The following is a 21,065-nucleotide window of genomic DNA, read 5'->3' on the forward strand; positions in this document are numbered from 1 at the left end:
CTGTTTCTTCTTCTTGTATTTTGAGCTCTACTTACAACCTGGTTACCGTTTACATGCAAGTGCTTGTAATTTTCCCCCCAGTCTTAAGATTTTGTTCAGCAGTGTATATCTAATATGATCTTTCATTTTCATTGAGCTGAACCTTAGAATGTATTTCTTGTGAAGAACGTCTCTACATTACATTATGGTCACAGGAAGCCAGTGTGGAAAGGAGAAATGATTACAGGCACCAACAACTCCTTCAACCTAAATGTAACATTTTATGTGTTGTACTAACAGGGAAATGGCAATTATTCTTATGTTTTTCAGCAAAAAAAGAAAGTGAAATACAAAATAAATCTCCAGGTTAGATTTCTTATGTGTCGATCATATTTGCAGCCATGTGTGCAGCAACATTTTTTTCAGAATGCCCTCTCACACTAAAAAAAAAAAAGCAAGCCCAATAATAACAGACATTGAACAAAACAAACATTGATTACAACTAAGCTACTTTTAAGCAATCACGCACTTTCATTGCGACTCAATGACAGTAACTGAAATAATAATCTAACAATTTTCAAATAGATTTTCCCATCTGCTTGGTGAAGATTACCATCTAAGTAATTGTCAGCCACCTCAAAATGCAGGCATAAATCAAAGGAAGAGAACAAGGAGAAGTTTGAGACTGTTGAACACTGATGAACTCAACAGCACATCCTTTGCACACACACGTTACAGATAAAGTTTTAAAAGCTATTTAATGGCCAGTGTTCGTTTGACTTGTGAATAGTAGCTGGCTAATCAACACCTGCATCAACATTAACTGGCTCAAGCTTCTCACTGGCAGAGAAACTGGACTACAGCTCAAATAGTGCATATTAACAGACCATCTCTAGCTCTCGCTGATTTGACAGGTTTTTTAATTACCTTCACTTTGTAGAAGGTCCTGGAGGTTCACAACAAATCCTCTGCCACCAGAGAGTTGGTTGTTATTGCGCCTGTTCTCAGGAGGTGGGGCGTTCCATTTTGAACAAAACACAACTCCTTTGAGTCATCTCAACGTGACTGAAACAAGTAGACTTTACATCTCTAAAAATTAAACTAGTGCTACGAGATTAAAACATGTCTGAGATCCACGTGCATTTCTGAACACATCCGAAAGTTTATGCCGGGTTTACAGTTTAATCTTTAGCCCAAAGAAGGCTGCGAAACATTCTTTTCAGCCCGATTTTAGGTTACGTTCTAACGGGGTGGAAAAAAAATATGAAAAGTGAACATTCAACCGAGGTTTACGCACAAAAAGACAAAAAAAGACATAAGGATGATGAGCACGGCACAGGTGCAAGTACAGGACACGATGCCCGTGTCCTTCTGCATCATCTGCGGCACAGATAACTCAGCATGGATTAGCTCTTACATTTCCCTCTCTTGACGGCCACTTTATTAGGTACATCTTATGATTTCCGGTTCAACAATGCCTTCAATTCTGCCTTTTCAAACAATTGTAATGTTCAGTTATTGGTGGATTAGTTGGAAATGCGTCAATGCAGTTATTATTGGAGGGGTGTTGTGGTGTTTGTCCTACCAAGTTGCTTACATAGAAGGCAGAAAAACAACCCAGTCAATGACTACGACCCCATAGCTCCAATTATCATTTAAGTTTCACCTCTTTAATAGAAATAACACACTAATAGACATAAAAGTAAACAGCATGGCAGAGTGGTTGTATTGGGCTGTGTTGGATTGGTAACCAGTGACTTTCCAATTTACTCGACCCTACAAGTCTGACATGATGGCAGCCCTACAATAACCCACGAGTAGAGCTGATTTATATAAAGACATAATGTTACATGACTCCCCTTCCTCCTCAACGAGCCACCACTTGGCAAAAGCTCGCAACTGGTAGAAAAAGAGCAGTGGTGAAACCCCACTTACTGCTGCAAGGAAATACAGCCAAAAAGTTTTATCAGTGGGTCCAGGAGCACCTGTATGGATCTTATCAGCTACCTGCAAGCGTCTGCAGCAGTGAGCTGACCTGGTAAACACCCAACACTAGCAGCAGAGCCTGGACTGGCCTGCAGACAGCCTCACACATAGGCACACACCTCCTAACAAACATCGGATATTAAAGCCTCGTGCAGAACGATCTTTGGCGACTGGCTGGCTAGCGCTGATATCTGATTGGTCGGTTGGGTGGCGGGCCAGCTGGGCAGACCTGAGAATGTGGTTGTACTCTCCAGAGTGAAAGTACAGCTGCCATCCCAGAGCCTGCTGTTTGTTGTTCTACCTAACACTCCCTGTAATTAGGCAGATTCAGGCCTGCCAATGACATACACACAGGCTTAAACACACACACACACACACACACAACCAGCAGGCTTGTCAGATTTCCTCGTCGGGTTGATCAAGATTACAGCAAGATGTTTTCATGGATAGTAGAAGAACAAAAGAGACAGAAGAAGTAAAACAATCCCCCCCCCCCAGTGTTCAGCAGGGTCACAGATTGACAGAAAAGCATTGGGAGCTTGTTAAAAAGATGATTAAAAGCTTTAAAAGCTCAACTTTCGCTTAAGTCAGGATTCCATTTAACAAGATGTCATTACTAAATATCCCTTTTTAAGGAGCGCACCACCCGGCACTGATGTGCACAGCGCTTTTCCGCGCACACCCGACTTCAAAGCACAAAAGAACAAAAGCAAGAGAAAGCCCCTGCATCCCTAAACGTGAAGAACGCCACCTATTTCACAGCACTAATAGATTCCCTGTGCATCTAGTTTTGAAACTAAAGCAGGACAAAAGATGTCTAATCCTGTTTCATAACCACTGTTCATAAATGTGCAGGAAACACTTGACAGGGAGAGTGAGGACTCTGAAAGCACTTTTTTTTTTTTTTCCCCCACCTCCCCAGCTCCAAAGTGATTAAATTCATTAAAATCTCTTCAAGTAATTGCAGCTCATCTATGGCAGAGTAAATATTCATTTAACAGTGCCTTTCTGATAACTGCGATGCCTTCAATCCATCGCGCATAGCGTTGCGTATCTCCTTGTCATTAATTAAATTTTCTCTTTTGGAGGTCAATTAAATTTGCTTTAACTATTCATTAGCCACAATCCAGGGCCGCGCCATGAATCTATTAGAGGAGGCGTTCATCCTCTCCGCGCAGCTTGCGCATGTGGGTGCGTTGCGAGAGGAGGGGTTGGGGAGGGTTAATCTTTCCCTTTGCTTTCCTCCTGGGCAGAAAGTGGGCTTAAGCTCTCTCTGTGTCGAGGTGGCGAGCTGAGCCGTGGCGAGCCGAGGCAGAGGCTCTTTACAGGTCTCTGTAGCGTGTTTGGCCAAGGCTGACTGGCTGCCAAACAGCCAGAGACAGAGCGGGGATGAATCAGCACTGACAAGGTGAAGCCAGCTTCGTGTTCGCGGCTGACAGCTCAGGTGCTCAGAGAGATGGAGACACAACAGATTACATTTAGGCCACTGCAGAGAGAAAGAGAGAGAGAGAGACGGGGTGGGGGGGAGGTACGAGAGAGGGCAAAATAAGAGGGAGAGAAAGAGTCCAAAATGGCTTTTGGACTCCGCAAACTTTTCTAAGGGATAAATGAGAGAGTGGCGGAAACGCGCATCGTGAGTGGGTGGCGTTCCGTGATGTTTGTCAAACACGAGATGCTGAAGAAAACATTTTTTTTTTTTTTTTTTTAAATGGAATACAAACAATAGTACTTGTGGCATGAGGATCAATTATGGTTTAGTTTTTTAGTCTTTTGTTTTTTGTCTGCTCTTTGCATTATTGCCCGTTTGCTTCATCCAAAGTCTTCGAGTGCACTGCCTTTACTGGAGAAGCCTGGAAATATGATCTAATGTCTCGTCTTTTAACACTGCAAATACAGTGTGAGCTAGTACATGTGTGTACACAGCCGAGTTGCCGGGTTAAACGTTTGTTCTTCAGGTTACATTTTGCAGAAACATCAAGATGTGTACATTTCGTAGATGTCATATCAGCATTGCTTCAGTACATGTCTCTTCCTGTTCAGATTACATGCATATGAGCTGACTTTTGCGTAAAGAGGTGGAGGGGATGGTGGTGAGACTGGGGCTGCCAAGCCACTAACCACCGTTCAAGACACTATTTCACCATTTGTAAGCTAGAAACCACTGAACAATTTTAAGGAGAGACCCCTGTTCCAGTCGGCATTTCCAAGATTTAGATTCAAGCAGTAATGACTGGAGATTTCTCATGAGGGACCGTTGTTCATTTTTTGACCATACATTGGAACAGCCGTGTTTGAACCAGATACATCCGGCCAAAATACAATCCTTACCTCACCCAAACCAAATGGTGTCTGTGCCTAACCTGAAAACATAAACATAACATTGAATACTAAACCTGAAAAAATACCCCCAATTCATGGAGACAGACATCGCAAGACAGACATTTGCCTTATATAAAGCTGCACATGGATAAATCAGATATGCAGATACTAAGGAATACACATATTCCTTACAATTTTTTTTTAATTTTTTTCCTTTCCCACAATGTTGACATTGAGCAATGCCCCAAATAACACGGTGCACTGTTTCTACTTCAATTTCAACTCCCCTCTGATTCATCCTAATGGCAATGAAATTGTGCCATTGTGAGAGATGTCCTTACTCCGGACACACAGTAGGGTAGCTGCTCTCAAAGTGGAGTCCTAGAGGGAGCAGCGGGGGAGCCCTTACCAAACAGAGCCATTGTTACTTTTAATTTTCATTTCAAGAAGACTTTATACCAGGAAGAAAATGAACGACTATTGCAATCACCGGTTGTTGTTGTTGTTTTTCCTCACACATCTTCTGCGTGAGGACAGAACTAACATTTAATTCTAAACCCCTCCAACGAAAGGCCCGCGGTACAGGTCAGGTCAGTGGGGGCGCGAGGACGTTAATAAGAGTCTGTTTTTTTTGGATCTGTTCGATGAAGTCATCGACTGTAGCAGTGTACCATAGGTGGTAAACTGCAATGTGTGCTATGTATACGCTCATTGCTCATTGCCCGTGGCTAACCCTGCGCTCACTGCTGGCATGTACACATAAACTAATCATAACATTAATCTCACCATGCAACTGTGCACTTTTGAAAGCAGGCCATCTGTGAAGGCTTCCCAATTAGCTGCTGTCATATGGCACAGGATGGAACAGATTTCTGATACGCACTGTCCTTGGTACACCACTGTACAGGAGAAAGTCATAAACTATATGCTCGACTGATCCGATGCAGGATTTCGTCTGCAAAGCTCTCGAGGTGCCGTTGAGGCTTTCCTTGAACCCCGACATAACCACTGTGCATGTCTGAGCAGCTGAAATCCTCCGCATTTTATTTCCAGGAGCGTGTTCGGAGGACAAATATCACGGTGGGACACATTGTCCGCTAACACAAACGGCAGTCGGGAGCATCGATCGAGTATACGCCTTATCAAGCAACAACAGTGCCGAAACATCGACCAACACAATACCTGGGGCTGTGCAGAGCAACGTCTCGAGATGCATCCAGCGGAAGAGAGAGGGTCAACAAAGCCCCAACATCCATCAAACGGAAAGGATGAAAAGAGCGTGTTTGCGTTGTGTGTGTGTGTGTGTGTGTGTGTGTGTGTCTTTACCTTGCGTCCACCTGTGTTCAGCTTTATGGGCGTGAGGAAAGGGTCAAAGATCATGTGGCTGGTCTCGATGTTGACTGGCGACTGCCTCTTCCCCACCGAGCACAGGTTCCAGGCCGAGTTGACCAGCCCCCAGAACGATGGCACTGCAACACAAAAGACAGCGAGGAGGGCAATCAAAAGGGCGAGCATGTGCACCGGCGAGATAGGAGCCACCAAGAGGTCAAACAGTTTGTGCTTCAGCATTTTTTTTATTTTATTTTTTATTTTTTTTAATTCAAGCCTGTCAGACTCGCAGTGGGAGAAATGTAATTAGCAGGTTTCGACTGATGTGGGTCTTAACGGATGTGGGCAATACTCTGAGACTCAACCTGCAGATAACTCCAAAATGATATTCTTTTCATGTTGGAATGTAAGAATGATGTTATTGCTTCATACCTTTACCTTTTTTTTTTTTTGTGATCAGCATCTTTATCATTTCAGAACTACAAACAGAATGCCGAATGACTTTGGCCTGCATTAGTAATGGTCTTTCCTGACATACATATTGGGTCATACTATGACTCAAACCTTGTTCAGAGGAGTGGTAGGAACATGATCAATTCATGCAGACATACATGGACACATAATGTGTACCGTATGTGAAACAGACTTAGCATTCATACATGCCTGTTATGCATACAGTAGTCACACTGACGTCATGCGATTGCGATAGAGTTCTTTTATAGCCTTTGTTTATGTTCTCATTGTGCGCCATCGGAATCCATATAATCTAATTTGCAATAGACAGCTTTCTTGCTTTACTGAATCATTCCTAACTAAATGCTGATTGCACAGTAACACCAACCATGTACATATTTGTTCCTTGTGCTTTCACATTGGTTTTCGGTCTGACACCAGGCTGTATTTTTCCTGGCAAAAAAACGAGGGTCAGATTACGTCACACATTTGCCAGTGCGCAACCAAAACACGAAGAGATGTTGTCTACCCGCCAGGGTTCTTGTCAAAGGAATGTTGAAGAGTTGTCTATTTCTGCTTTAAAGCGTAAAATAATGTATCAGCTGTAAAAAAAAAACAAAAAAAAAACAAAAAACTGAAACACACAGCCATGAATTAACTCTTTATCAATCCAGATACACTTGGACGCTTGCTAGCATCCTCATCTATTTTTAGGAGCCAAGTCACATTACAAGTTCATTTCAACATTTCAGCTTTCCGTGCACCCATATCATCCATCTTCAAGATAAGCATGGATTTCCAGTCTCATACTGCAGTAGGCGATGTCAAGGTGAAATTCACACAGCTTGGTGGGCAAAAACTAATCTGCAGTGACTTTTAGCAATTTGGTCGCACTGGTGCTCTAAATGGAGGAGATGAAGTGAGAGAAGTGGAATCAGCCTATAATCAGTTAACACGTGTACTATAAGACTGAGAGGAAAGGATGGTGAGTGAGAGAATGTCCACGCTGTGGGAGTGATAGGCATCTGAGCCAGTACCTTTATTATGTAAGACTTGGCCACCAGGACCAAGAATTCAATTCCTCCAACAGGGTGGGAAGCAGAGGCTTATCAGCATCAAATCTAGCAAGAGGCTGCTTCTCTGCTACGATATCTGCTGGAGCCTAGAGCAGCATTTTCCATTTAGGAACACAGTGTTACACGGAGATGAGTCACTGGAATTGGGCTATGCAAATTCCACCGAGATTTCCAACAAAAGCCAAGATAATTTGAAAATATGCAAATCCGCGATGAATCAGAGGGACATGGCACAGCATGAATTCAGAGGCAATCCAACAAGTCCTACAAAACCTGCTTATAGACATGTTCTACAGAGGCAGCACAACAGGACTGTTCAGATACAGGCAGTCATTCCCCCATTCTGTCAAGAACATGGTGTTAGCTTGGGGTACGTGCAGGTTTCATGGTGTTACCCACAATGCATTAATACAAGCATTTCCTGAACGTAACCAGGCGGGGGACATGTGATTAAGTGATCTGAGTGAAGAAGAAATGGTTTAGCTTGCCATAAAAAAGGTCAATTAGATGGTATTTTGAACTTTAACAAGGCAGCACTTCCCGGTTTGACAGTTTGATTAGGTGCTATGATTTCAAGCAAAAACACAAAAATGGCAGCCATCTATTGAAAACTTCCCCATGCTACCGCTAAACAGTAAATTAAAATATGGTTCTGAAAAAAAATTTGCATTGAGAAACAGGCAATGAATAACGATGTAATCAGCAATGCTACCCAAGTATCACAACAGGAACGTAGCGTGACTCGATTACGTTCTATTACCTCTGGATTACTAAATAACAAACACATGCAAATAAAGACTGGAGAAAAGAAATATCAATAGGATGATGTCCAAGGTGAGTCTTATTTAAAGCTAAAAATCACACTCAAATATGGGTGTGTACTTGTAACATTTCATCACTGGCCATGCTGATAAATGGTGAAATTCTACATAATATATTTAGTGACAGACCTTTTGTGTTGAGTATGGTTATTGATGAATGCAGTGTAGGAAATGTAAAAGAAAGAGCTTTGATGATTCTTTAATCCACTTAGGTCCTAAGGTCATACGTTGAGCTCAACATACCCCTGTATAGTAGGTGAGCATCTGTAGTAATATCTGAGGCCTTTCATCGCACATACAGACTCTCCCTGAAGCTTCTCTATTATTTATTCAAACTCAAATCGAGCAGATTGAAGGAAGTACCTTTTATGCAATGCTAAAAAAACAAAAAAACAAAAAGAAACATTGTGCAGTCACTGAAATTGCAGTTAGTTTTCAAAACGCATGAAATAAACATCCATACTCAATCCTTCACTGACTGAAAGATGACAGATAGGCCCACTATGGATACAGAGTACAGACTGTGCTAGCGACATAAGTTATGGCATACTGTCACAGGCCTTAGTCACACAACACTGAGTCACACTGCAGTAAAACGCTTTACCTTCCATGAGCCGTCAATAGTCTCATTTTATCGCAACAGAAAAAAATATATATGCTGACCTGCACCGCAGCAGAGTGAAGTAGCATTGGCTCTAAACTTGATATGCCTCTAAATCTGACCCCAAGTACAATGTTGGACATGATGCTGACATTCAGAGTCCTCACACACCTGAAGGCAAGTAGCTGCCTTGATTTATGTCAGAGTGTGGCGGCAGCTTTGTCTGCCAGTTGAACAGCCGCAGCAGCAGTGGCAGCACGGGACCAGAAGTGTGGTCGCTGGTCACTAACAAGAGCTTTTCTCTATTTCTGCCATTTGTACAAGAGCTTGATGAACAGTGGCAGGCCGGCCTATCTTACTCTGTTGCTCTGGAAAGCTTTGACCAATCAACTGAAATGTTTGACTGAGATGCTGGAGGAGTCCCTGGTGGCTCTGGTGAGCTCTGTGTGACGTTATCGATAGCAGCAACAGCTAAAGCTACAAGCAATTCATAGTGTGGAATTTTTTTTCAGGGGAGCTCATGGGTTTGCTGCAGGAGCAGTAACAGGACAATCCTTCTAGTCCGCAGACTGTGGAAACCTATTGAATTAAGGTGGGAGGCAAATGCTTAAACTCCTCCCGACAGTCAGTGCTAAAGGATCTGATGAGGATGGAAAGGGTATGGTCTTCAGAGTCATGAGATCTCAAACCAACGTAACACCTTTGACAGAGTGACATGTTTGAATCTGGTTGAACTTGAAGTCTTAGGGGGAAAACTTTGATATCATCTATGAAATCAAGCCGAGTGACCTGTCAGAGTTATAGAGTTGTCTGATCTCCGGCACATGTCATCAGTTTCCAGGGTTTATCGTGGTGAGGGTGGTAAATGTCAGTAATGCAGATTTTCCAATTTTAGTTAATGAGAACCCTTTCTTTCTTTCTTTTTTTCTTTCTTTCTTTCTTTCTTTCTTACTTTTCATCTGGCAAAAAAAAAAAAAAAAAAAAAAAAAATCAGGTCATGGTGTTCTTTGGGATTCCTACAGGATCGGAGTAAATTTCCTTATTCATGCTGTGCATCATGAGGCCAGGACAGGAATGAAAGTCAACACGACTGTGCAGGATGTGAATCATAACAACAATTGCTATGTTTGTTATAAATACATGTTTAGTCATAATATGAATATCAAATGCGAGTCATTCTGTCTTTTTTTAAATTCCTTTTGCTCTCTCCTGTATACTTGGTGGTTGGTCATCCTGACCAGTGCATATAATTCAGAAGATCCAGTATATCTGCCATCTGGAGTGCTGGAACGGTTATCTTGATTTGGGAGTCACAAGCAATCCACCTATTCAGTTGTTTTAGACATGAGGATATGTTGGAGCAGTTGGCATTGCATGAAGTCTACCTACCTAAAAAAAAAATACAACTTGGTCATGGGATAGGACAGTAGTCATTCTGCTGGGATTGGGACAGGACAGGTGAATGGAATCAAATGGATATATATATATATATATATATATATATATATATATATATATATATATATATATATATATATTAAGATTAGATACAGATTTGGGTCATGGCAAATACACTATGGTTAAGGGTCGGTTAAAGTTAGGCAAAAAAAGCACAAGGTTGAGGTAAGAGAAGTGTAGTTTTTGAAGCAACGTTATGTAACGTTTTCCGTAAAGTAATGGCCTCATAATCATTTTGGTGGTACAGTATCTTGTAATAGGCTGAATGGTGTCTCTGTCTCAGCCACTCCATCCCCGATCACTTGTTCCTGCACAGTGTAACTTCAGTGAGAGGGATCACAGTGTTACATACATGTTTACTTCAACATACAAGTTTTCAGCACATAATGTTCTGTTCACAGTTAGCGCCTACATAACATCTGATGAACTGTCACAGACATGTGAAAAAACAAAGAGTGACATCATGTCAATGAAGTCAGTGTACAGTGGCAACCAGTTAGCCCAGACTAACTTAACTGGCTAACTGAGCAACCAACGATAGCAACACCAACCAGCAAGTCAGCAGTAAACGGTTATGCTGCTGAAAGTTTGTGCTGCATGCCCAGCCACCAAATCAACCTCCACAACTACAGTTCTGCCTCGCTTCGGAAAGCGTGCACAGCTTCCTGTATTGGCAGCGGATGTAAGTCGTGAGGTGCTGAATCATCCAATCTAATCACAGTTCCAAGACATAGTGGGCTGAAGCAGAACATCATCACTGCTTATTCAAGTTTAGTTGAAAATGATCATCATTTACTTTAGAACAGAACGCAAGTTTGACATTTTCATAAATTTGAAAAATGGCAGAGTCAACCTTGACACTGGGCTGGTAAACATTTCGGCACTTTGCTAATTGCAGCACATATACTGTATTAATCATTGTGTTCTAGACTTCTAAACGCAATCCTTTGTGTTTCCTTTTCTGATCCACATTTTGAGTCTTTTTGTAATTATTATTCTTCACTGCACACAAGTCTTTTTAGCACAGTCTCAGGAGGATTTTGCCTCGCAATTCATTACACATATTGATGAGCGTGAGCATGTGAGTAAAAATATCAGACATATGAAACTCTTGGATCTGGAATCTCATCGCATATGCAGTTTAGCTGTAAATGATATTGTTGAGGATCCACATACCATTTTGTACCACAGGACATATGATCTTTACTGACCTCCTTGTAGGGTAGCTACTATGCTATCATGCTAAAGCCACCCAACAAGTGTTGTGCAGTTAAATCCCAGCATTCCTATCACTATCTGTCAAAAGGAGGAAAAAAGCAACATAAAAAAAGACAAAGGCCTAATGAGCAAACAATACAGAAGTCCTCATTTGTTAAAGGTAGCATTGAATCAGGAGGTAACATGTTTCATCAGGGAGGGAGATTCAGCAGAAAGAAAGAGAGAGCGAGAGAGAGAGAGAGAGAGAGAGAGAGAGAGAGAGAGAGCACTTGTGATGCCAAATCCTTCATGAAAATGACAGGAAATCCATGTGCAGAATGGGAATTGGAGTGTGAGTGGATCGATCCATTAAACCCGGGCCCCTAGTCGTAAAAGTACACATAATTATTAGCCGTTGATAGATTCCTGAACGCAACTACAGCGGCAAGGGACATCACTCACTTCTGACAGAGGCACAAGCAGCTCTGTCAATAGTCCACACACAGCCTCCTATAGCACTGATACTCCTATATTTCACTTGGGCTGCTCGCGAGCGTTAGAGTCACTTTCGTTTCTTATTGGCGAGCTGTAAAAGTGGACGGAGATATATGGTGTGGCCTTTTGCAGATGTCGGACAGAGTGGATTTGTAATATGCAAGTGAAAAGGGCAACTGGGAGTGGGAGGCCTCTGTTTCCTGGCAAGGCTTCATCACACTATTCTTTTTTTTTTTTTTTTTTTCTTTTATTGAAGGGCCTCACCAATTAAAACTGTATTTTGGGTGGTATGATTTGAGCTTATATAGTCTAAAAAGATGAGGGCATTCACAGCAATTGATTAGCCTTTTCAAACCAGTGATTACATACACTTGTATTTGGCCCACATGTGTCGTATGTTGCTTTTCATTTCCTCCTGTTGTCATTATCCCTCCTGTTTTCTTGCTGTCCACACCTGCTCTGCCTTTCCCTTCTTCCTGTGTCTTTTCCACCCCATCACCCCTTTCCCTGTTTCCTGTTTTCCGTTTATCTCCTGCAGCGATTTTTTTTTTCTTTTTAGCTTTTTAATTGCTACTTGTTATTGCGCTTCTTGAGTTTTTGGATTTGTTCCCTTTCCTCCCTGCCTCTCTTGTGTATATCTGAGTTTGGGTCCTAGCCTTTTCCTAAACTGTCACACTTCCAGCTTCTTAGCAGCACATTGTATCTATATGTCATCTTTCTGTAAAAAAAATATTGTGCATGCACAGGAGATTACACATCCATTATTATGGGTGCAGAGATTCAGAGATATGAATTGGTTATTGGTTTTTAAAATTAAAGTTGCGAGTACGTCGATATGCGGTCCCGGGATTGATATAAATGTAATAAATTGGATGATGGCTCGATGTCAAAGTTATTAGTCGGTTGACTGAAGCTTAACAGCTAATTATTCTACACATCGCTGCCAAATCTTGTTTAAAGTTAAAATTCAAAGCGAGACTTTTGCAAGAGTAACGTTAGCGCACCACTTCCATTGCTCATTGGATCCCTGCTTGTGATGGATAAAAAAATAAAAATAAAAAAAAAAGCCAGCCAAGGCTGACACGATTTACAGAGCACCGTTTTGTCTAAAGTTTGGAAGACATTTGGATTGTATAAGAATAAAGCAAAACTTGCGTGTGTCCGTTTGTAAGGTCTGTAGAACAGCAATTAAATTTACTAGTAGCAGGATAGTAACACTCAAATTAGGACACTGGTGTGTGGATGCTAGTCGGCCTTGCACAAGCAAGAAATCAGGCACTTTATCCTGCTACAACTCACCAAGGTCTTTGGTAATCATAAGGGTTCGGGGTTAACTGCCAAAGTGAGGCTCCTGGGACTGGCTGTGTCAAAAGGATTTTTCATACAACAAGTCTCCATTGTTTGTGTCTACTGCAAAAGTCCTAATTACAGTCATGATGGCCAAGAGCCAATGAGTAGAAGTGATTTTGTCCCTGTTTTGACCTCGCCGTGCTGCTTGGTCAATTCAGAAGCCATTATGAGAGTGGAGCCGCAGGCGTCAAACATAACTGTGTTCTCTTTGTTGAAGAAAAAAAAAAAAAAAATAAACCTATAATGAGCATTCCTGAAAGAACCAAGGTGCACAGACAAGGGAAAAAAGTAAAGAGCTCAAAAGGCTCCAGTAACGCTTGTAGTAAATAGAACAACTTTATTAGACCAGCGTGTTTCGGCTTGTGGCCTCCATCAGCATCATCCCGATTGTGGGTAATGTAGGCAGCAAGTTAAAGGACGAAGAACGTGTGACTTAGAGAAGTTGATGTCTCTGTGTCTGCGGTATCATTTCTGACCGTTTGTTGTTAACCTGCCTATAATGATTCCAACAGTGTTATAGCAGTGCAATGCTAACCCAGTAAACTACTTTTCAGAGACCAGCCTCCTACATTTACTCACAATGCTAGTTACAGCCATTGACGTCACTGGAGGCAGTTTATCAGCTTACTCTGGAGTCTTTATACCAATTTGTTTTTCACATATGCAGTTAAACCCCCCATTAACTGTGAACACACTTATGTGTATAATTGCTGGAGTTACCGCTTCAAAGAGGTTTTAATGATCTCATTCATATACTGTCATATCACTCAAATCATTATTATATTTAGTTTTTCATTGGTTTGTTCAGGTGAGTTCACCTGACCTGCCTTGTTCTGTATGATCCTTTAGATGTTCACTTCTTGGTCTCCTTAGAAGGCCCGTTGTCACTTGTTGGGTTGCTGGATCAGAATTTGGCCAATCAGTCAGTGTACCATATGTGCAGACAGTGTGAGAGACACTTATTCTCCAATGCACACGTCTCTAGGCACTTGTCTGGGATAGATGTATATTTCCTGCCTTTCAAGACAGCCACTGGTTTCCATCTGTTTCCTTGTGGTATAATAACCTGCTCACAGACACCTGAAAGTTGCTTGAGTTGTCACTCATCACAATGAATCTGAAGTCTGCTTGATTTTTTTTATCAGGTTTACGGGCTGACTGTTAATGTTTGCGTCAAAATTAATATATTGTCCCATGTTTCTTTTTATATGCAGCGTTTCCCACACATTAATTTATTGCAGCGGTCTGCCACAATATCAAGTAGGGATGTCCCAATCAGATGGGCAATCCGATCCTGATCCGAGTCCTTTAATATTTCGTAAATGCCAATACTAGTCCTGATCTGATACTTAGCTGTAACTAATATTTTCCTGGATATACGACTGCCTGTTTTACATGCTCTGCTGTATGAGACCCATGCAACTAGTGTGCATACCGGCACGTTGTAACTCTTAAGTGGAATCAATGTAATGTAATGCCAAGGTGGTAGGGCACACCGGGGATTCAAAAACTCCAGATGACCCTGATCCTCCACCATGGAGATGGATTAATCGACCTTCTCTGTAATATTTTCATTGTGTAGTATTACATGCAGCTCTTTTGTTACCCCCTTGTGAAGCGGCCATATTGCAGATTTAAGTTATTTCCACACTGCAGACATTTCATCCACAGGTTTGCCGGGTTAAGGTTACGACTCTGCCACAAATTGTGCTCTTAACAGCGCTGTGGGAAACACTGATATGTGTCGCTTCGCGTCCAGCCCTTGAATTGCAATGTTGTTGAAAGGCACTCTACATACGAATCCATTTTTCGTAACATTTAAATACTACTTTCCACGCACACACTTTAGAGAAATCCGGTTTTATCCAGCTTAGCTTAATTAATTTCAAAGGGGCCCCTGAGAAGTTGTATTAGGGGTGCGTTGTCGATTTCTAAGTGCCTCTTTCCTTCACCCTTGGATGATATTCAGGAGGAATTTAGGACTTTGCTTCAAAAGTTACGCCGTCCCAATCTCTAGCTTTGCAATCAGCTACATTACCTTAGTCCAGAACTGTGTTTGGAAAAAAAACCCGCTCATGCAGAGGACTGGGACACCGTCTATTACATTCACGCGTTGTTATCTAATCTCAAAGAATGAATGTTTTCCTCACCAAAAAAAACATCTTGCCTCACTGCGACTATAAGCTCGGTCAAGCGTGTGGGTGTGTGAGGCCATGTTTGCAGACTAATTATGCGGCCGCGTCAGCTGGGTGTGAGGTGCACGCTGGGTCGTCCCTGTGGGCTTATTAGAGTTCAGGGTTACGGTGAAGGTGGGATCTGAGGTCTGAGGAGATGCTCACTGGACAATTAAACCCTACATTAATTACTTCCATGGCTGAGTATCTCATAGTAAGCCATGTAATTATGAATCACAAAGCCTGGAGAGATGTTTTTTTTTTTATTTTTTTCATTAAAGAGAAGTACACATACAGCCACGCACAACGGGGTTAAAGCTGCGCCCATGCCAGGAAATGTATCTACCACAGACTGCTACAGCGACGAAAATTAAAGGCAAACTCCATTTTTATTCCCAAATGACACTAAGCAGAGACACACACGTACACATCTAAGAACACGCATGCACACAAAGAGCAGTGTTGCTGGCTGCAGAGGTATGCATTTCATTAAACAGGCCCAGGCGCAGAGATAGCCTTAATGAAATGTCTTTATTCTGTCAACTGGATATGGATGAAAAGTTAGAGTAATAGTCTTTGGGAAACGGGAGGGAATTGGAGAAATGCAAAGTGCAAACACACACACACACACACACACACACACACACACACACACACACACACACACACACCCACCCCCGCCCCCTTTCTCCCAAAGACCCAGATGTATCCTGTACATCAATTTCTTGGACGAGCATCAAGAAAAGTATAAAAAAGTGCCTTCCTTTTGTAACTGCTGATGCAAAGCCGGGTTGCAAATTTCTCCCGCAATGGGAGAGAGGGAGAGAGAGAGAGAGAGAGAGAGAGCGCTGAAGGAGACCCAACAGCTTGGGGATAAATGCTTACTTAAGCAGGTATGGAAACCAACATCTTAATGATAATGAATGTCTAAGAGCAGCATTAAAGGAGCTGTCATATTCTGCAAGCTCTCAATTTGAAAACGTGCTCCGGCGCTGCAGGCTCCATCTTGTTTACTCACCAGGGGGGCAGTTTAACAGACATTTTGGTGCATGTGTGAACAGAAGGAGATATGCTTTATATAAAAGCTCTGGACAGGGACCAGGTGCAGCGCATTTATGAAAAAAAAAAAGAAAAAAAAAAAGTTGTCACTGTTTTCCCCGAGCCTGAGAACTTGGAGGCTGTAAAATTGAGAGGCTTGTGGGTAAAAATAAACAGCGTGGGGGGGGGGCAAGATATAACAGACATCTTTGCATAGCTCTACACGCAGCTTTTGACTTGTGTGAAAAGTGTTGAGAAGGTGTATTTTCGTTGCAGGCGATGTGTGAACGGGACACCGGAGCAGAGACAGATTCAGCGAGGAGAGGAAGAGATTTAATGGCATCCAGATAAACACAACCCAGGCATGAAGATGAGACCGGCGCTAAAAGTTAACTCAGAGTTAACTCCCAGAGCTGTCACACTAAAACAGCTAACAGGAGCAGCTGTGCTGTACTTAGGTAAGGTACACAGAGCTACTAAACAAGAGAAGGAGGGCATACAGGGAATGTTACTTAAGAAAGAAAAGGCAGAACTTCATTCAGACTCACACACACTCCCAATGATCTGCAAAATGTGGTGCAGAATACATTTATATATTTTATAAAGACATTTAATTAAATGTAAAATAGGTGCACTAAAATTATTATATTCATATATTACATTATATGTGCTCGGTAAAAAATGTAAGGCATAACACTGCAAGCGGTGAGCTTTGAGCCCCGGTGTGTCTTATATATGTGCTACATAAATCAAATACTTGTATTTTATTCAAGGACTTTTCATTTCTTGCTACTTCCACTTCCAGGCATAATATTCCACTTTTCACCCAATTATTATTATTTATTTGAGAACTTTAGTTACATGCATGCTGCATCACAGCCGAAGTAGCACATTTATGTTAAATTTGTATGTAGTTTTCAGCTGTCAGACTTTGATTTGATAATAGATTACATTCATGGCCACAACATTACTGTTTGTTCTTAAGTATATTTAACATCAGATACTCCTCATATGAGTGACTCTAACTTTTACCAAAGTAATCATTCAAGACAATGTCTTTACTTTCACTCAAGTATGACTATGCAGTACTTTTTGCACACAGGTGACTGGGCGACGTAACATGTTTAACAGAGAGATCAGGACCGTGGACAGCTCCAGCTCACAGACGTCGAGCTGTGCTTTAACATCATTGTTTCAAACTTTGTCTTGAGTAAATTGCTCAAAGTTCACAGCAATGTAGCATTAAACACAGGGTTAAACGATGATAATGCAGATTATGGCGTTATTGTTCATCAGAGCACACCAGCAGTTGATGGGTCAGTTCTGCTGTCAATCAGTGTGTTTCCTTCACCGCTCTGTGAATGACAAGTCCATTGGAAAAGGGACATTTGCCCCTGATAAGTATGCAGAAACAAACACACACACGCACACACACAAACTGCTGCAGATGAGACACTATCAGGCCATAGCGGAGACTTTTATCACCTAGTCCACAGTAGTCTCATTACCACAGTTCATCAATAGCCCCTTTTTATCAGCTGTAGCATTAACACTAATGGGGCTAACACTGGCGCTGCTGACGATTAGCAGAACAACCCGTAAATCACCAGGCTGCTATTAGAGGCAGTGTGCCGCAGGTACCCGAACGCCTTTCAACATGCACATGTATTGAGCGATGTTGAGTGACTGCACTAGACTGTGAATGTGTGAGACTGAGGGAAGAAGAGAAGCCATGAAGAAATACAACGACGGCCACCTACATAAACTTTTTTTTTTTTTGTCAAGATCTATGTATTATTCCCTGAGAGATTCATTAAAATGTTGAAAATTGCCCTTTATCTGGATCCACACCAAAGGCTAATGGTTATTTCTGGGCCAAAACCAAATCCGCTGTCCAAAATTTGTGGAAATGCGTTCAGTAGTTTTTGTGTAATCCTGCTGACAAACCAGCCAACCAAAAAAACAACACAAAAACAAAACAAAATCCCCTTCTGTTGTGCGAATATCAGGAGCTGGCGATTGGCACAGTAGGTAGCGCTAACTCTTGTCATGTGCCATTAAACTGTTGCAGAAAAAATGGACACCCCAAGATGATGTCATTCATTTGCCTCAAATGCTGGAGAGCTTAGGTGAAAGTAATGATGCCCTACAATTTGTTGCAATGTGTCTGTCCTATATATATTTATACATATTTACTACACACCAAAATCCATCTCTTTTGTCCTCCTGCAAAACTTTTTTCCACTTTGAGCCATTTTGCACTCAGGGATATATAGACACTGAGTAAGGCTTTATTTTCCTGGTTTGTAATTTTGTTTCAAAAATGATCAGTCTGAAGAATTTAAGTTGTTCATTTTTATGTCAATATGTGTGTCCTTGCCTGCAGAACTATGTTTGCTGTTGGACTCCATGTTGCACCCTCTGAGTGGTTTTTAAACACATTGTAATTCCAGAATAATGCAAATTAATTTATCAATGATATCAATTAGTTCTGTGATTAAATCCAGTACAACTGATATGACATCATTTTCATCATTATTAATTCTGCTGAGAGGAGATTTGAGCTAGCATCATTAGCTCTTGCTTATTAACACCCACATTTGTGTTTGGTGCTTTGAAAGGATGAACTGTATGACTGCGCTCCACTTTCTTCTGCTTCCTTATTGCGTCTCTTATGTTGACTTCCCCTTTTGTGCAAGTGTGTGTGTGTGTGTGTGTGTGTGTGTGTGTGTGTGTGTGTGTGTGTGTGTGTGTGTGTGTCTGTCTGTCTGTGTATTATGGGGTGACAGGGCCAGTTAATGCCAGGGTCTGCTGTCAAGGCTTGTTGCCGTTTACTAGATGTATTACTTTCATATTTGGGCTGTAACTTTCTGACGATGAGCGCAGAAAACACAAGTTGTTGTTTAATGTGTGTAAGTGAAAAACTGTGGTGAACCACAATGCTGTTGCCATTGTTTATAAATGATCTAATAATGTGTATTGTTTATTACAGATCACATTTGAGCAGTTTTTTGAGATGTGGATTCTGAGCAATTATTTGGCTGCAAACCATTCAAGCAAAACATGGTTACGCTAGAATTAATATCTTAATTGAAAGTGTAGCAACTGAACTTTGCCACAATATTTTCCTAACCACCAATGGACAATTGTAAAATGATCTCTTGAAATCCGAGTAGTACAATAAACCATTGCTGTATGAATTTTACATTATTTTACATTATTTTGCATGTTACAATTAATCCATAAATAGGTCACATTGTACAAACTAATGACACTCCAAGTGTACAGTATGCTGAGGCTGGACTACCTTGTGCATTTTCAACCTTATCATCGACCTTCTGCAGGGAAGTCAGTGCCTTCACAGTGCTGCTGTGTGCTCATGCCTTTCAAGTTAATTCATTACGAGACATCCATGATGTGCATAAAGCTAATTTTCTTTTCTTCGTTTTCTCCTGCAGTGCAAAGCAGCGCTGCTTGACCTGTGTTATAAAAAATAAATAAATAAATAAAAAAAACACAAGATAATCACTTTGCACCACGTTGCCTGTGTTATGGTCTAATGTAAGAGGGATAAATTGCGTTTGCGCCTCCTGAACTCAGGCGTGGGAGTGTTGCATGAGCACCTGAAGGCAGCGGGAGTCCGGTGTGTGTTCGTGTGTGCAGCGCCTGTGTTGAGCGTGCGTGTTGGGCACTCTAAGGGAAATGGTCAGTGACAGTGGGTCTTGTTTGTTGCTTGTCCTGTGATGCCGGAGTAATCCTGCTGGCCCAGCACAGCGCAGAGGCCTCATTAGCACTGCCCAGTCAACAGAACAATAAACATGCCAGTCAAGCTAACTCCTCCTGTCATGTTGTTAATGGTCTGGGATATACAAGCTGGCGGCCAGCAGAGGCCTTCGCTCTAAGGGGTGGAATAACAAATACAGCGTCCCTTGAGGTGCGGTGGATGAGAAGGAGTGGTGATGGAGGAGGAGGAGGATGTGGGGCACTACTCTGATGGAGAAAGAGCGGAAGGGAGTTATATTCTGACTCAGGTGTTTTGTGAGCAGAGACATCATTAAGAGTGGATGGAAGGTGTTGCCTGGAGGTTCAGGGGGTGTCTCAACACATTTCCCAATAAGTGAAAGGAAGTGTGTCCTCCAAGGCAAGACAGGGGTGCCAAAGTGTGTCAGTGGTTATAAGAAAGTCTGAAAGCAACCCCTTCAGCTGGGTGCTTTCAAAAGGTGTCATCTTCTCACACTGCGAGTGGGGTTTGGGCTTCCTCCAGCAGTCCTTAGACATGCTTGTTAGTTAAAAACGTGAAATTGACCAGAAGCGTGTATGTATGTATACATGTGTGCAAAGGATGGAGGTTTCAAATAAACTCTGGTCTAATGGTGGTTGGGCGACACATCTGACAACACAGTAACTCTCCTGAAACGTGGTTTCAGACGCTGTTAGTGACATGTGACTCTAGAAATTTGGTCCAAGTCCGACGTCACTTTCCTCGGGCCAGTCAAGTCAAGTCCTTAGTTTAAGCTCCAGTTTGTGAGAATTCCTGAATCAGTCAGTATTTGACAAATTGGGGAGAGGACTCAACATTTTGCAAACGGACCTTTCGGTCTCTATAAAGAAAAAAAGACAAGGTATTAGGGCCTGCCTAATGATGATATTATTGGCTAATTTATCAGCCTGTTCAAGACAGTATGACATTTCATTTCAGTGAAATAAAAAAGCTTTTTTTATTTCTTCTTCTCCCTCCCTGTCACTCTTCAATATATTCTATCAGCCAGACTAAACAAAGCAAACTGCA

The 21,065-nt window shown here is 41.8% G+C and overlaps 1 protein-coding gene across 1 annotated transcript in view; it reads right to left on the minus strand.

Annotated features, from left to right (window-relative positions):
• Nucleotides 1–21,065, minus strand: part of ca10a (carbonic anhydrase Xa) — a 224,576-nt gene that overhangs the window by 121,767 nt on the left and 81,744 nt on the right. Inside the window, exon 3 of the mRNA XM_037080344.1 lies at nucleotides 5,611–5,753. Within this exon, the coding sequence (XP_036936239.1) occupies nucleotides 5,611–5,753 (143 nt within the window). The remainder of the gene's footprint in view (nucleotides 1–5,610; nucleotides 5,754–21,065) is intronic.

This window comes from Acanthopagrus latus, chromosome 20 (genome assembly GCF_904848185.1).
Source record: "Acanthopagrus latus isolate v.2019 chromosome 20, fAcaLat1.1, whole genome shotgun sequence".
NCBI classification, from domain to species: Eukaryota; Metazoa; Chordata; class Actinopteri; order Spariformes; family Sparidae; genus Acanthopagrus; species Acanthopagrus latus.